This window comes from Piliocolobus tephrosceles, chromosome 8, assembly GCF_002776525.5.
Source record: "Piliocolobus tephrosceles isolate RC106 chromosome 8, ASM277652v3, whole genome shotgun sequence".
Lineage (NCBI taxonomy): Eukaryota > Metazoa > Chordata > Mammalia > Primates > Cercopithecidae > Piliocolobus > Piliocolobus tephrosceles.
This window is the reverse complement of record NC_045441.1, coordinates 76,210,606-76,228,006: the sequence shown is the minus strand read 5'-3', so window position 1 is coordinate 76,228,006 and position 17,401 is coordinate 76,210,606. Positions and strand designations below refer to the sequence as shown.

At 38.3% G+C, this 17,401-nt stretch overlaps 1 protein-coding gene across 9 annotated transcripts in view; it reads left to right on the top strand.

The window, feature by feature from the left end:
* Positions 1 to 17,401, top strand: part of DYNC1I1 (dynein cytoplasmic 1 intermediate chain 1) — a 342,240-nt gene that overhangs the window by 217,063 nt on the left and 107,776 nt on the right. For all 9 annotated transcript variants that reach the window (XR_002734626.2, XM_023226604.1, XM_023226602.1 and 6 more), the window contains 3 exons: positions 3,115 to 3,204; positions 10,404 to 10,566; positions 12,644 to 12,743. Coding sequence is in view for 8 of the 9 variants with exons in the window: in XM_023226604.1 (XP_023082372.1) it covers positions 3,115 to 3,204; positions 10,404 to 10,566; positions 12,644 to 12,743 (353 nt within the window). In the remaining variant the exon portion in view is untranslated. The remainder of the gene's footprint in view (positions 1 to 3,114; positions 3,205 to 10,403; positions 10,567 to 12,643; positions 12,744 to 17,401) is intronic.

The window sequence follows — 17,401 nt, the reverse complement described above, 5'->3', positions numbered from 1 at the left end:
AACAGAATGTGGTTGTAGCATATATATACCTGATAAATAAAATAATCCATTATGTACAGCTCTCAAGGGTGTGAAACATAACTTCTCAGCTACAACTTGTATTTGCTCACCTCCTGAATGTGGAAGAACAATCCATGTTGAGGCCATGCAAGTCCACCTCAAAAAGTCCCTGCAAAGCCTCCTTACCTTGCAACATATCATTGCAGCTGCTTGTATTTCAGCCCTTTCTCCGTGGCATTTCTATTTCACATCATGCTGTGGTTCAGGAGGCAGTTTGCGTAGTGGTTAAAGATCACAGACCCCAAATCAGGCAGAGCCAGACAGAACTTGAAGCGGGATGTGGTTGCAATTCCTTCGGGGGAAATTATTCTGTCTCCTCATCTGTAAAACTGGACTAATGGTACTAAGTTCTGATAAATAAATTAGATTATACAAGTGATGCACTCATCACTGCCTTAAGTATTATTGAATATCTCCTGTATCCCTTCTTACTAAATTGTAAGATTATAGAAGGAAATGCACTTACTGGCTTTATTAGTTTTCTAGTGTTGCCATAACAAAATACCACAAACTGGCTATTTAAACAACAGAAATGTAATGCCTCACAGTTCTGTAGGCTGGGATCTGAGATTAAGAAGTCTGTGGGCTTGGTTCCTTCTGAAAACTGTGAGGAAGAATCTGTTCTCCTAACTTCTGGTGGTTTTCTGGCACTCTTTGGTGTTCCTTGGCTTGTAAAAGCATCAGGCTGATTTTTGCCTTCATCTCCACATGGTATTCTTCCTATGCATGTGCGTGTCTGTGTCCAATTTCCCTTTTTTATAATGGCACCAGTCATATTGGATTAGGTGCCCTACTCTATTATAACCTCATTTGAACTAATTATATCTGCAATGACCCTATTTTCAAATAAGGCCACATTCTGAGGTACTGGGGTTTATTACTTCAACATATAAATTTTGGGGACACAGTTCAACCTATAGTTCTGGCCTTATTACCTTGGTTTTTGTTGTATTTGCCCTGTACTTAATAAGTTTCAGGGCATGGCTGCTGAATCTGTTAAAGAAATGTCTCCAGAAGGTTCAGAAATGAAGCCACTTACCAGCAGCAGAGAGGCCTTTTGAAAACTGCCTCTTCATCCAAGGATTACTGAAAGAGGAAACGTCTCCAGCTAGATCTTCACTAGACTTTGTGTTTAGTCCTTGGGTCAGGAAGATACAACATGTCGAGATGGATATTTTAATCAAGACTTTCCAAATGGATTTTTTTGTGTGTGTATGAAGAGATAGCATTAATATCTTAACATATGGATAAGGACATAGATATGCTATTTGTAACTTAACTTTTTTTTTTTTTTTTTTGAGATGGAGTCTCACTCTGTCACCCAGGCTGGAGTGCAGTGGCCGGATCTCAGCTCACTGCAAGCTCCCAAGCTCCGCCTCCCAGGTTCACGCCATTCTCCTGCCTCAGCCTCCCAAGTAGCTGGGACTACAGGCACCCGCCACCTCACCCGGCTAGTTTTTTGTTGTTGTTGTTGTTGTATTTTTTAGTAGAGACGGGGTTTCACCGTGTTAGCTGGGATGGTCTCGATCTCCTGACCTCGTGATCCACCCGTCTTGGCCTCCCAAAGTGCTTGGATTACAGGCTTGAGCCACCCCGCCTGGCCAACTTTTTAAAGATTTATTTGTTTAAAAGTCTGGGTAACAGTGTTCTTTTCAAAATTTTAAGTGTGACTTTTCATCTAATAAATGTGACCTTAGGGGTTTGTGTGAATAATAAATGACAGTTCTTTAAAATGTTTTACTTCCTTTCTTATATAGGTATAGTGTGGTTATAAAGTAGTGAACTTGGCTCCACAGTCTACCTGCATGCCTATAGAGTATAATATTTCAATTAAAATTCGTATTTTTAAAATTCTAATATCTAAATTGCAATGCTATACTTTACATATCTATATTTTTAAAATTGATATTCCTTCCACAAATGACTTGCTTAATATTAGTTAGAATTTTGTAAGTTGTTTTTCAGGATATACTTATTTATTTGAGCATTTAAGTATGCATTTATAATGTATTCTAAGCGATTGGTGCTGAAATTTTGAGTTGATGAATCTCAGGATTTATTGTGATGGAAATGGGACTATCCACAGAGCTTGAGATTTTATATGTTGAATGAGCGAATATATGGGGTAGAGAGAGAAGCAAAGTCATTTCTTTTCAACTATATTGGAACCACTGAAATCGATAACCTACATGGAATGCAATACCATATTTAAAGACTGAAAGGAAATTTTATTTTTTATATCATTTTATTTTCTATAATTTGGATTTTCTTGTGACACCTTGACTCTCCCCTAAACCTTCTGCATTGTGCCTGATGCTTTCAAACACTCTATAATGGAAGGGGCCTCTAGGAAAGGCAAGTTGAGAGAAGAGGAAAAATGAGCATACATTTGCATAGGGCAGGAAGGGCACTGTAACATCTGGCAGGGGTAGCCAACTCAGTCGACTTGTTAGTCTCATTAAATTCACATTAATGCATGAACTGCTCTGAATGTGTAAATACCATTTTGAGTTGTTTTCTCCCCGACCAATGGCATTGACTTTGGGGGCCCTTCCCTTGGTTGTTTACTTGCCAATGGCATTTGACCTGGGGTCAGACCTGTATTTAACCCTTTCCTGTAGGTCAAAAACAAATTAATTTGGTGAGAATTAAATTGGAAATGAGTCATCTGTACAACAGGTGTCCCCTGTGGAAAATGTGCTCCAGGTGGAAACATTTTAAAATCTATTCCTGGGCCATCTTCGAAGAAGTTTCAGAGGTCAGGGAGGCAATTCCAAGACATCCCACATGGTAAGGGCCTGGAGCTGGATGTACAGGTGCCCATTCGGTGTGGTTTTCTCAACAGCTTGGGGAAATTTTCAAAGAGGCCCCTTTTGGAGATAATTTATTCATAAATTCATGAACGTTTATCTTGGGCATTCACTGTGGACTGATTTACTTAGATGTTGCCCTAAATGATTGGAACTTTACCCTTTACCCCTACCTCCCACTATCAACCAAAGACTTTGATTTGGAGAAAAGAAAATATTGTATTTTTCTCTTTCTTTTTTCTAGAGGATGAGGAAGATGAGGAAATGGTGGAACCTAAAGTTGGCCAGGACTCAGAACTGGAAAATCAGGACAAAAAACAGGAAGTGAAGGAAGGTATGGTATGGAAAATAAATTGAGTAATCATCTTATTGTTTTGTTTGCCTTTACTGATATAAGAGACTATAGAGCTAAGTAAAAATTGAATTGCATCCCCTATATGGAAGATTTTCTATGATTGTACAATACATTACATTTAGCAACATAAACTGTAATCTCCAAAGCAAGAGTCGTTTATTTCTTGACTGATAAAGGCAAATAAAGTGCAAAACGTCCACAATTTCAGTAACAATTCTAGTCACAATTCCAGTAACACTTGTTACGAATTGCCATGTTACCTTGTTCACAGAACCATATATTCCCAATGATAACAGTAAAGCAAAGGACTAGATATAATTATTTTGTCAATAAATTCTAAAGTGTTTTCATGTGATCTACATAGAAACAATAATAGTGATCAACGCTAGTAACTCTGCTATTAAAATTTTTCTTCTGCAACTCTGCCTGTATAAGGAGGAACAACCTCTTACATGTTCTGATGATAATATTAACTAACATTTATTAAGGGCTCACTATGCCCTTGACTCTCTTCTAAGCACTCCACAGATATTACTCACTCCTTAAAACATTATTTTGAAGCAGATACTATTACTACCCCTATTTTATAGGCAGAGAACTAGGAAGAGAGAGGTCTAAAAATTTATCCAAAGATACACAATGTATGAGTACATGAGCCAAGATTTAGAGTTAAATCCAAAGTGTACATTTTACACTGTTGCCCTCCTCATGATAGCACTGTACCTATAAGAAGAAAGAAAGAAAAGAGAAAAGAAAAGGAGGGACAGGAAATGCTGCAGGTGACATTTCCTTACAAACCCAACCTTGTATTACCTTGAGATTCTCAGCCCATGGAGACAGAAGAGAATTTTGAACTTGTCTTACTTGCTGGCAAATGGAGAGTGGGACCTGAGAACTGAATGTAGATTAAAAATGTTCTTCCATATTTCCTATTGAGTGTCCCAAGTATAGATCAATATAACTCTGATTAGAAGCTCATTTGATTTGTAAATTTTAAAGATGGTTGTGGCTCTGGCACAGTTTGGCAGATGTTCAGCACTGGGGACTTTTGTAGGAATTGATACATACTGATCCCAAGTCCTCACTTCAACATCTTGTGCTCTCATGAGAAAATTAGAGTAGCCCAAATACCTAGTACAAATGACATCCATATCATTTAACATCCATATCATATGGAGTTAAATGAGACAATTTTTTTTTTTTGTTTTTTTTTGAGGCAGAGTCTTGCTCTGTCCCAGGCTGCAGTGCAGTGATGTGATCTCAGCTCACTGCAACTTCCACCTCCCAGGTTCAAGTTATTCTCCTGCCTTAGCATCCCAAGTAGCTGAGATTACAAGTGCGTGCCACCACGCCTGGCTAATTTTTGTATTTGTAGTACAGACGGAGTTTCACCATATTGGCCAGGCTGGTCTCAAACTCCTGACCTCGTGATCCACCCACCTCAGTCTCCCAAAATGCTGGGATTACAGGTGTGAGCCACCACGCCCAGCCACAATTGTAGAAAATTATTAAAAATCACTTCATATTGAGGCTCATTTGAAGTGTGTCTGAGTGTGGGTGTTTAATTTAGTTTTGGTTTGTTTTTTGTAATCTCAGGTATCTAAAAGCCAGTGCGAGATAATAATGAAAAAGCATAGCCTCTGGAGCCACACTACCTGGAATCAAATCTTGTCTCTGTAGATTATTAGCTGAGTGATCACTACAGACTAAGTTAGTTTAACCTTTTTTGCCTCAGTTTCCCCATCTGGCAAACAGGTTTTTAAAAAACTCATCAGGGCTAGTATGGAACAATACTTGGCACAAAGTAAGTGCTGTATAAAAGTTTGCTAAATTATCCTTAGTAGTCTTGCCTTGCAGTGTCTGGGTCTATAATTGGTTTCTACCCTGGTGGGGTGGATGCCCTTGGGAGCCCCAGCTCTCTGTGCTTAGGTTTGCTATAGCCCATAGCTTTGAAATAAGAACATGGTTCCAGGGGACCCAGCTAGTACATTTTAAAAATGTGGAACTATCAATAGAGATACAAGCAAAGTCCTCTAAACTCGTTGGAGAACTATCATAAAAGATCTTCTTTCTGTTACTGTGCTAGGTCTCAGACATTGAGAAGTTCAATCGCTGTCAAGTTCTAGGGTGTGACTGAGGTTTAGGAGAAGATTCAGCATTTTAACAGAGGCATTCACAGAAGACACAAGGCTTACTCTTTCTGAGAGTCTAAATGAATTTGATCAAAGAGATCTCACATTTAAACTTATACTAAAAACATCTTTAAGAAAAAAGTTGGTGAAAAGAATATCATGATTACAGGTGTAGTGAGGTACAAAATAAGTCAGGATCTATTAAAGTACTCCTTTACCCTTTGCAAAATATTCTTAAAATATACCTGGTGATAAGGAGCTGGGGTATATTTTGTGTGTCTTGGCATGGATTCCCCATCACCACCACCCCAGCCCCAATCTCCAAATCGTCTTCTTCAGCAAAGCAAAGCAACCTCCTTCTTAAGTTCCAAGTGAAAACACCCTTCAGTTTTAACTGTTACTCATGCTTCATGGAATTGATTAAAGTCATGTTAAAAGTCAAAAAGAAGTTTGAAAGAACATTTCCTGTTCCTGCTGCACTGTGTGCCTTATTCTCCATTAATGGCTCTTCTGCAAATTAACACATCATGGGTTAAAAGCATGTTTATGTTGGCATCAAACTCTGGCTTTTTTTTAAAGCAAGACAGTATTTTGCAAACTTTTGAAAGAATCTCTAGCAGATATAATCGTGGCGCCATTCACACGACTGCATAGTAGTTAGGGCTGTGTCAGCACTTCCATTATGAACCCTGCGTTTCAGGGATTTATTACTCAGCCATAAAAATTTGCTCTGGGCTGAAACTTGACATACACAGTTTCAAACCAGGGAACACATTTTTGAGAAATCTGGCTTTTTTTTTTTTTTTTTGGAGTGAAAAGGAAGAAAAAAGTGTTGAGGGGGACATGGGGAAAACAATCAGTACTCACTAACTTTTGACATTTTTGCCCATGTGACATCAAAGTGCATTAAACAGTAAAGAAATGTAGTCTTGATTTATTACTGTTTCACTTTTTTCTGCCATAGAGTAGGAAAAAAGCAGGTATATTTTAGGTTATAATCAAAGTTTAGAAAACTTCCGTATGTCAGTGTCCTCATGTCTTCATGTTTAGAAATTCAAAACAACACAACTGGGAACCTAACTTGTAAATACGAAATCAACTCATAAACCTCACATTGACTTCACAGAAAGATATCCTTCGCTTTTAGTTTGGTTTGGTTTTCTTGCTGCTGTTTATGAACTGATTTCACTGTAAAATTCCCATGAGAGCCACTGTCCTTATTTAATCTAATGTTTTTCCTGGCTACATGGGTTTATTTATTTTTTATCTCTTAGAGATTCTTGAAAAATATTTTTGAATAATTTTTATATTGAAATTTAAAGCAACATTGCTGAAACAAGTCAAGACATATCTGTGGTAGATATTTTTAAAATAACTTTTAACATAGAAATGAGATACTAAAATCTCAATATAAGTTGTGAACTTCATTATAAACTGTACATTTTTATAGAGGGAAAAAAATCACAAGAAGGCTAGAACCCAGAAGATATAGTTTAAAGTAGTATAAATTAATTAAAGACAAACTGACAAAGTATGCATTGAGGATAGCAGGAAAGGTCAAGAAAACACAGCAAATGAGATACAGTCATGCTTGAAAGATACATTTAAAAGTATTTTCATACATAAAAATAAGAAAAATTAACATTTCTACAATAAAAAATGGACCCTAAATGAAATTTATATTTGATTTTAATTTTGTGGGCCACAAATTGATAGAATTAGGCTGTCTTCTGAATTTCATGTATTCAGTAAAATTTCTTTCATACATGGTATAAAATAATATAACTGGTTAAATTTTGGTAAATTTGAAAATTATCTTATCATTTGGATTATAGTAAGTTATATCCATGCATGCTACTTTTCATAGAGTAGAATGTACTTCTTAAAGAGCTCTTTAAATGCACAAAGTATTGTTAGCTGTCAGTTCTTCGCAGAAACATCCCATGTTTTGTGTTGTGAAAACAAACAAAGAAAAAATCTGCTATAATCGCATTTTCTGCTTAACCTATAAGAAAAACTATTATCCATGCCCATGTTTTGTTTTGGTATGCCCTTTGCTAATAAATTCCTACCTTTTTAATGCCATGAACTTGTTAAAAAATAATTAGGTTCCAGGGATAGGGAAAAACTGTAGAAACAGATACTTCAGGTAGAATTTGGCATTTTTCTTGGAGTAAAACAATTCCAATTCTATTTGTTTAGTCCTGTATTTTGAATTGTGTGGACTCCGTTAATCAACCAATTTTCTTTCATGAAATATGATGCCTGGAGAGGTTTTTATCTCTGAATACACCTTTTGATTGTGGCTCCTGGATACTTCATTGTGTTTTCATGATATTGAACAATACTTATCAATTTAAAGATTAAGTATGGGAGGTTTTGTTTATACAGTCAAAAATTACTATGGCCCTATTTAATTAAGTTGAATATTGTTTATAACTTTTAAAAAGTACTCATCTGCACATGCATCTGATTATTTTCTGCTAACAAATCATGTCATTTGATCCCTGTTCGACATCAAAGCTTAATATAAAATATATCTTTTGTTTGCTTCAGTAGCATTTTAATTTCAAGCCAAATATTGTATTGTCAAACATAGTATCTGGAGAGGCTAGTGTCCACCTACCTGAACTTGGCCTCCGCAAGCACACTTTGATCAGCCATTTATGTTTCTGTTAGAGAAGAAGTTGTGTGTCTTGAAAGCTGAGATCAAAGTGACAATAAGCTACAGGGAAGAAAAAAATTACAGAAAATTACATAGATACTATTTTTTATTCAAGGTAATGGACCTGTAAGGAAAGATACAGGTGAAATAGAAGTGGTTAGAAAGGATAAACAGAGACTAGAAAGATTTTTTAATATCATAAAAAAAGAAATAAGGGAGAAAAATTCCTACTTCTTTGTTTAATTTCAAGTGTGTCTCAAGTCATCTATTAACAGTGACCAAGGCCAAGTGAGTCTTTTTAAATAAGACATTCTTCTTGGCCTATAGTATTCTTGTTTAGTCAGGTTTATTCATTTATTTAACAGTATTAACCAAAACAAAATGGACCTATCATTTTGTAGGGTATTTTCCCCTTTTGCCTAGTTCCATTATGTAGTTTTATTATATTCTGGAGTGAAATAATTCAAATGTCTCATTTACAAGTGTTTTAGAAAGCAGACTAGTAAAGTACTACTTCATCACCAATTATTGAAGCCCAACATATTTAGCTTTCATTCTTAAACCAGACTTAAAGTTTAGGTATCATCCCCATTTCATAGATAAAACTACTGTTCAGAGAGCTTCAGTGCATTGATTAATGAATCAAAGCTAGTATATGGCAGGGTGCTTGATTCTAGATTGGTTTCAGAGTTCTTTGTGTTATTTATGACCTCCACCTATTTTCCCACTACCTAGCTTAAGTCTGAGTGTGCACATCGCCTGATTTCACAAACCAGTGTCTCAGCAGCACTGCTCACTAGAAGTTGATGGAGTCCTTGGAAAGTCCCAGTACACACTGGAATATTTAGGGCTCCGGAGACTTAGACAGCAAAGAAATATTTCTAATTTTATTTACGGCTGCTAGAAACTACAAGGTGGGGTGTGTTAGGAGAAATTCTTCTGCTATAATGGATGAATCACATGTTGCCCTAGTATTACCTGGAGAGCATTTCTTAAGGTGTGAACGAACTACATCAGGATCATTCTAGTTTCTTGTACAAATAGAGATTCTCATGTATCTCCAGACCCCCTGCATCATGGTCTGGGGCAGGGAAGGGGAGGCTAGAAAGAGGGAGATGTTATGAACATTGGATCCACTGCCATGACTTGACTCTGTAGGAGGGCTTCTTGACACTACAGATTTCTTAGGCTTCAAAATACAGTTAATCAAATTATGTAACACTTTCATAAAATATTATGCTACAGATGATAGTACCTAAAAGATTCTTCTGACCATGTGGCCAGGTAGAAATCGATCTGGTTATTAGGATGGTTGTGGAAGTACTTGAAAAACCCTGTGGGTGAGTGGTTCCACCGGAGACTCCACCTGTGATTGTAATGCACTACCCTCCTCCTGTAAGTTTAACTTCAGGAGCTTCTGTACTACTTACTGAAAGAGTAACCAATGAAAAGTTTATTGAAGGCTCTCTCCACCAGAGTTGAACTGGGGTTCCCGAAGAACCACAAAGGTTCAGCTGACAGTTTCTGCCCTTGAGGGTTTTTCAGACTGGGGAGTTCCTAATCCCTTCCCTAAAGTTTTATGTAACACTTGCAATTGAAGGAATGGTTTATGTAACCAGATGGTGACTCTAAGGTGAGCTCACTTTCAGAAACTATGACATACTGCTAGTTATTTGATCTCTTTGTCTCATTTTCTATCTTCAAATTTAGTTCGATAAGATTAATCATGCTAGAAAGGTAAGGCAGAAAAACAATTGTGGGTTGTTTTATAGAAACATGTATTTGTTCCATGTGTTTGTTTAAAAGCAGAAGATCTTGAGTGAAAGCAGGCTTGGAATGATATATTTCTGCTTTTGAATATAATCTATATAACAATCAGTCAGCCTTACCAACTAACCATTTAAAATAAAATGAATTTATGAATTTACTCAGTAGAAAGAGGAAACGTACTATGTGGATCATATTATAGAGTGTTCCTAATTATTTAATGTTGCCAGCTTGACAATAGTACAATAGCATATATAAATACATAGTTTTGTGAATTTATCTATTATGCCATATTTGAGCTGTTTTTAGGTTAAAAAAAAATTTAGAACTGATTGCTAAAAACACACCAATCTATTTTTATTTGTAATCTTCTCCAACTCTTCAAAATAATAATTAGACCAAATATGCAATCTTTTTGTGGGGACATCTGCAGAAGCCTTTGGTGTGAATTTATAAGTAATTTAGAATCAATATTAGCAATGATTTGTTTCATTGTGTCTTGCCACGCCTTTGATAAGCAGTCTCTCTCAAGAGTTGGGTTCCTCTTGATAAGTTTTAATTGTCCCTTTTTCCTTCCCTAACAATCTCTTTTACAAAAAAATAAATAAATAAAGCCCCTCCAAGAGAGCTGACAGAGGAAGAAAAGCAGCAGATCCTTCATTCAGAGGAATTTCTCATCTTTTTTGATCGGACAATACGGGTAATTGAAAGAGCCCTGGCTGAAGATTCCGACATCTTTTTTGACTACAGCGGCCGAGAGTTAGAAGAAAAAGATGGGTTAGTCTCTTGTGTGCATTCTTTAAAAAATAGCGTAAGTTATCTGTTAATTCTACATTTATTTATGTTCTGACTAGGAAAATTCCAAATTAAGAAATCAGAGGAGGGTGAAATTTTGGAATTTCTCTTGCTGAACAGCTTTGACTATGGGCTTTGGTGGTAACTTCTGGCTTAGAGCTTCCTTGTAATGATCATGTGCTTCTGTGAAATGCTTTTGAACTTGATATCTGGGGAACAGTCCAGGTGATAGAGACTGCAGAGTCACATGCATTATCCTCTGAGAAAACATTCTTATAAGCAGCAAAGGAGATTCATGTTGTATCTACTAGATTTATTCCTGATGTCCAAGCAAAGAGTAAATTGAAGAAAATAAACATGAGGTATGGGAGAAGTTAACTCATGTGGGTAATGATGAACAGAGACTGGAAAATGTTTCCTCTATTTGGTACCATAAAAGTATGCATATGTGTATATGCCTTTTAGGAAACATATTAATATATGCAAGAATATATTTACAGGCAAAACAAAGCTAATCAATAAAAGCAAGTGTCCCTAAATGACTTCCTCTGTGACTGTAGCATAGGTACTAGAAAAGGCCATGACTGTCAACCATCATCATGGGGAGAATAGGAGGGACTATATGAGCCTTATAAACATAAATATAGCTGTTCTTAGCCCCAGATCTCTTCTGGCCAAGAATGATATGTGAAGGTAGGGTCACTTGCCTTTTTCATCAGGGCTGTTTTTTTTTTTTTTTTTTTTTTGCCATTTCTAAAATCCAAATACATTCTTAAAGGACAATGTCTTATCATCATTGAGGATGCTCAAGGGAATGTAACAGAGGCATGAAAACCAATTTCAAAAGGGAGTCCTGAACATGTTCTCAACAGTAAGCAGCATCTTTAGACTGCCTTGAAGAGACAATAAGATTTTGAATATATATGTTCTGCAATCTTTGTGTTCTTTTGAGAAGCCATTTTTCTATGACTTACTGATTTTGTTGGCCCTATTTCCCTCTGTGTGCCTGGCTCAGTATTATCCTAGGCTCCTGGCAGGACTTTGTGTGTGTGTGTGTGTGTGTGTGTGTACACACACACACACACACACGGCCTGAGTTTGCGATGGCAGAGCTGAGGAAGGGTTAGCAGAAAAAAAAATCGTATTAGGTTTACTAATTAGAGCCCAAATAACTTGTTGGAAGCCAGGTCACCCAATCTGAACAAGAGCCATATAAGTTAAGTGATGCAGGGTGCAAGCCAGCAGTTGAAGCAAATGAACAGAGGAAAGGTGGGTGTAGAAGAATTTCTGAACCAAAGCCCAGGCAACTTAGGCAGCTTTTTATGCAGATCCCATAGTTCCTGGCCCAGAGCAAACATTACTGGATTTAAATACTCAGCTTGTGGAGCAACTGCATAACCAGCACTGAGTTCCTTGAAAGAGGTGTTATGGCCAGTTGAGTGTCAGCCAAGTAAACACTGGCTAAAGTGTAATCCTCCTAGACTCAGATGCTGTCTTGGTCCGTGGCAGAAGTGATAAGTATCTGGAACGTATCTGGTGAATCCTCCACTGTCTACCATGCCTGTCTCATGGTAGAAATTATCACTTACTATTGAGTGAGGAGACTACTGCTACAGCCTATCAGCATTTACAAGTAAATAAAGACATGCATATCATTTCTGGTCTAAGGACAAATAAGGTAGTATCGATATCAAAGAATCCTCTGGTGTGCTGTGCTCCCTTGATAGCAGAGATTTCTAATAAACCCTGCTTCGAAAGGTTCTGGCCTGAAGCAGGGTTGGAGAAAGCTTGGGACTGGTCAAGATGGGAACTTGAAACAAATCTGACACTTCATAATAGTCTTGAAAAGACATGGAAACCCTTTCTGGGCCAGGTTAGAAAAAGCTTTTCATAAAGAAGACCATCTTTAGTTCATTAATTTTGATCAGGGTATGTAGCCTAGATTAACATTTCGGCCTCAGAGAGTATTGCATGCCAGGCTTTTGCCACATCAGTGCTTCTATATGAGCAGCATAGAGAAGGAGCTCCATATTTATCTCTGATGTTTAAATCCTCCTAGGGATGTTCAGGCTGGAGCCAATCTTTCTTTCAACCGTCAGTTCTATGATGAGCATTGGTCCAAGCATCGAGTGGTCACTTGTATGGACTGGTCCCTCCAGGTAAGAATTATTGCTGGGCTGGGACAAACTGGGCTTGTGTTCTCATGGCATTTGTATAAAAAAAGGAGATTTGTTTACTTGCCTATGATTTCCTCTCTATGCCTGTTGGTTTTTTCCCCCTCATTTTATTGAGGTTTCAGTTTCAATTCTCTATACTCAAGTTATTTGTATTTATTGGGTACCTACTATGTGCTAGGTACCAAACAGGAAGCCAGATTGTTCTGTCCATGAAACTGCTCCATTAAGATTACCACTGATTTCCTACTTGTCAAATCCTGTGGATATTTTTAAGCCCACATCTGTCCTGACCTTTCTTTGTCAAACAGCTTAGTCAGCTTCCTTGTGCCTATAGAAATATCCTCTTTCCATTGAATTCTCACTACTCTCTCTACTCTCTCCTAGTTCTCTGACTTCTCCAAGATTTCTTTTTCCTCTAACCACCCTTGAGGTCCCTGTGGTCATGCCCTCAACTGCTGCTCTTCTTCCCAATGTGCTCTCTGCAGGAGATCTCTTCCACTGCTAAGGAGTCAACCATGAATAGCCTGTTTGTATCTCCTGCCCAATCTCCCTGCTTAATTTCACTTTGTACACCAGACAAAGCCACTATTCTAGCTGTCCCATAGAATCTTAAATGAACTATTAACTCGTTATTTTCATATATCCCAAATCTTTTTTTACCTGTTATATGACCTCTATGTTAAAGGCACCACAATATACCCAAGACCCTAAAGCAGAACTTTCATCAACATTGCCAACTTCCTCTAATCTTCCAGACCCAGTCTGTCACCAAGACTTTCCATGTCTCCACTCATATTCATCATCTAATACTAATCTTAACCTTCAAACTGATATTTCTACCTTCATGCTTGTCCACCTACAGTTTTCCCCTGTGGAAATCTACCCAAACAATCTTTCTAAAATAAAAATCGGATCACTGGGCTGGGTGCGGTGGCTCATGCCTATAATCCCAGCACTTTGGGAGGCCAAGGCAGGTGGATCTTTTGAGGTCTGGAGTTTGAGACCAGCCTGGCTAACGTGGTGAAACCCCTTCTCTACTAAAAATACAAAAATTAGCCAAGTGTGGAGGTAAATGCCTGTAATCCCAGCTACTCAGAAGGCTGAGGAAGGAGAATTGCTTAAACCCAAGAGGCAGAGGTTGCCGTGAGCCGAGATTGTGCCACTGCACTCCAGTCTGGGTGACGCAGTGAGACTCCATCTCAAAAAAAAACAAAAAACAAAAACCTGATCTCTTCATTCCCTGAACCAAAACTCCCCATTGCCCGTAAAAGGGAAGTTTAAGCCCATCAGTGTGGCATTCAGAGTGAAAGTAGGCAAATTTACCAAAAGCCAGTTTGCCGAATAGCCACCTCAACTAGGTAACAATATACCAGGCACTGAGTCGGTAAGTAACATATGCAAACACACAGCCTAGTGTGGTGGCATCAGAATTTGAACCTAAGCATCTGATGCCTGAGCCCACATTCTTAACAACAGTGTTCCTTCCTGCAATAACACTGATGTAAGAACAGTGAGAGAAGCAGGAGTGATTACTCCTAAGTGCTTATGCACAACACAGTTTCTGCTTTCTTGTTATCGATGCTTTTATTGGGAATAATAGTCATAGCTAGTTTTAATTTATTTTTCTTTTATGCAAAGGACCATGACAGCTGCTGTGAAGGCTTTCTTATTTTCCCTTCATAACAATCATGTGAGGCAGCCACCCTTACTATTTCCATGTCATATGTGAAGAAGTTGAGGCTCAGAGAAGCTAAGTAACTTGCTGAAAATCACTCAACTAGGGTATCATATAGTGGGGATTTATACCAAAGTGTTTTAGCATCCCAAGGCATATGCTCTTAACCACTGCTTCCCACAGAGACCTTCTGGATCTGAAACTAAAAGAGCTTGTAAAGGTGCAGAATGATATGGGGCAGATAGCAAGTGCTCTCAAAGTTCAGTGAAGGTTGGAATCTGCCTCTGGTCAGACAGCGCTTCTTAGAAGACTGAGATTTAGACAAATGGAGGTGAGAAGAGGGTGTTCTAGGCAGAGCTATAAAATGGGTAAGTCCCAATTAATCCTATTGAAGAACAGGGGAACAAAAGAGGGGTGTAATTCCCCATAACTAGACCCTCATCAGCCATCAAGTGGGTGAATGTTCTCTCCTCTTGAATCCCTTTTTGTATCCAAACAACAAAGCACACAGTGCATGATCGTGCAGAGACTGAGACAAGCAGGGTTTGCCCAACCACTTTCCGCCAGTGTGTGGGTGGTCTCTGAGCACGCTTGAGTGTGTGCACAGAAATCAGATCCAAGCCTGAGGAAGCACTTAGCTCAGCTTGTTCACTTGTTTAGAGTCGGGGAATTACACAGGAACCTTATCTGACACATTCCTCAAAGGCAACTACAACCTTGTTCTTGGGTCAGCTGATAACACTCCCTGAGGAGGCATGGGGTGAGGCTGGTCCCTGCCTTGCCTCAGTAGGTGATGGGCCACATTGCCCGTGGATGTGTTTCCACATAGGGTCTTGTATGATGTTTGTGTTGGAGGAAGTAGAGTTGGAAATAACAGAAACTCTACCATGGAGAGACCACATTTGTTTTCCCCTATTTTTGTGTGACCTACCCACCTACGCTGTGGGGGAAAGGTTTGCAATTTTGAAAAATGCATTGTATATGAGGCATAAGAAAAAGAGATTAGAATGCTCAGCTCCTACATCACAACACTTCTGTGGGGTTCAAAGGACCAGGATTACATATTTATGGGATAAAGAGACTTTTTGATGGATTTAGATGCAATCCAATGATATTAAGAAAGAAGAGAGATAGAGGAACAGTCTTGGTGTGTAGTGGTGGCATGTATGTCTAGGATGATTTCCTGAATGTAACAGAATAGAAGTGAGGGGAGAAAAAGGAAGAAATTATAAGGTTTCAGCATAGCTTTTTTTTTTTTTTTTTATCTCCTGGGCTTCTTAAACCAGAACACTTTAACTTTGAAATATTTACAAAATATCATCAACATCATTCCTTGGAAGAAATCTGGGAACCTGGAGGATTATGTCAACTTTGTCACCCACTGAACATTATTTAGCACAGTGAGTCAATAATATTATCACACACCATGTGACAGAGTTTTCAGATGTGTGCAGAATCAGACTCATGATCTTACTCCCACCATGTATACTCACTTCCTCTCACATGTAAATTGCATCTTCCACTCCTGCAGTTATCTAGGATGCAAACCTGAGTAATCTTTGGCAGTTCAGTTAGTTGCTAAATCCAATCAAATTTACAATAGCAAAAAGATTACTATTGACACCAATGCAAATCCACGAACATGGATTTGACATCTACTTTATGTCATGCTCTCTACTTCTTGCTTATGTTAGGAAACAGCTTCTTACTGGTCTCCCTAATGTCAGTCTCTATAAGGTTAAGTCAGTATAAGTACTTTTACCAGATTAATCTTTGTAAAGATTACTTATACACTCTGTATCAACGTGGGCAAGTTGCCTAACTTCTCTTGGCTTAAGTTTCTTCATTCATGAAATCATGATAATAATACCTAGCTCACACAGCTATTGTGAGTATTAAATGAATTAATGTATATAAAGGAATGATAATTTGGCTGGACACAGTGACTTACACCTGTAATCCCCACACTTTGGGAGGCCACGACAGGAGGATCACTTGAGCCCAGGACTTCCAGACCAGCCTGGGCAACATAGCAAAACCCCATCTCTACAAAAAATACAAATATTGGCTAGGCATGGTGGTGCATGCCTGCAGTCCCAGCTACTTGGGAGGCTGAGGTGGGAGGATTGCTTGAGCCTGGAGGCAGAGGTTGCAGTGAGCTAAGATCTCATCGCTGCATTCAAGGCTGGGAGACAGATCAAGATCCTGTCGTAAAATAAAATAAAAAATAAAATAAAAATAAAGGACTGATAATTTTAAAAGTATCTGGTGCATAAGAAGTACTCAATAAATGTGACATAGTAGTGAGAAAAGCAGTAGCAGTATTATCATTAGTTGCAAAGTATGACTCCTATTTTGTCCCCCAGAATAAAATCTAAAATCATTAGCCTGTAAGCAGTGACTTCCGTGATGATGCCTTGAGGCATTTCCAGGCCTTTCTTCTTTTATATAGCTTGATACAGCCTGCCTCCTAGCCACATATGAATACTACAACCTGATGTCTATTGGACATATTCTTCTTCACTGTATTGGTCAAAAAGACTTTACCTTTGGCTACGTTAAGTAGACAGAGGAATTTACTGGGGAGTCATTATAGTAGTTAGGGAATCCATGAAAAAGATGAAAAACCAAAACTTAGAAATAGTAGGAATCTGGGCAGCTTGAGGGACCTCACCAATAAGCTGCTGTCCTTATCCAGACCCCTTTGCCAGCTCCCGGGTCCTGTGTCTCAGTTCAAAGTTTACAATATTCTGGTTAGAGAACGCGATTGGCTCAGCTGGGTCAAGTATCAACCCTGCAATTAATTAATTATCCCTGGGAAGTTAGGCTTCTATTTACTGGGGTAATCTCCAAAGAGAGATTCACATGAACCAGGCAGATACCAAGAGGGGTCTCCTGCACCCCTCTTTGGACTCTTGTCCCTACTGTCATATGTCCTAATAACCTACCCACTTGACAAGGCTTA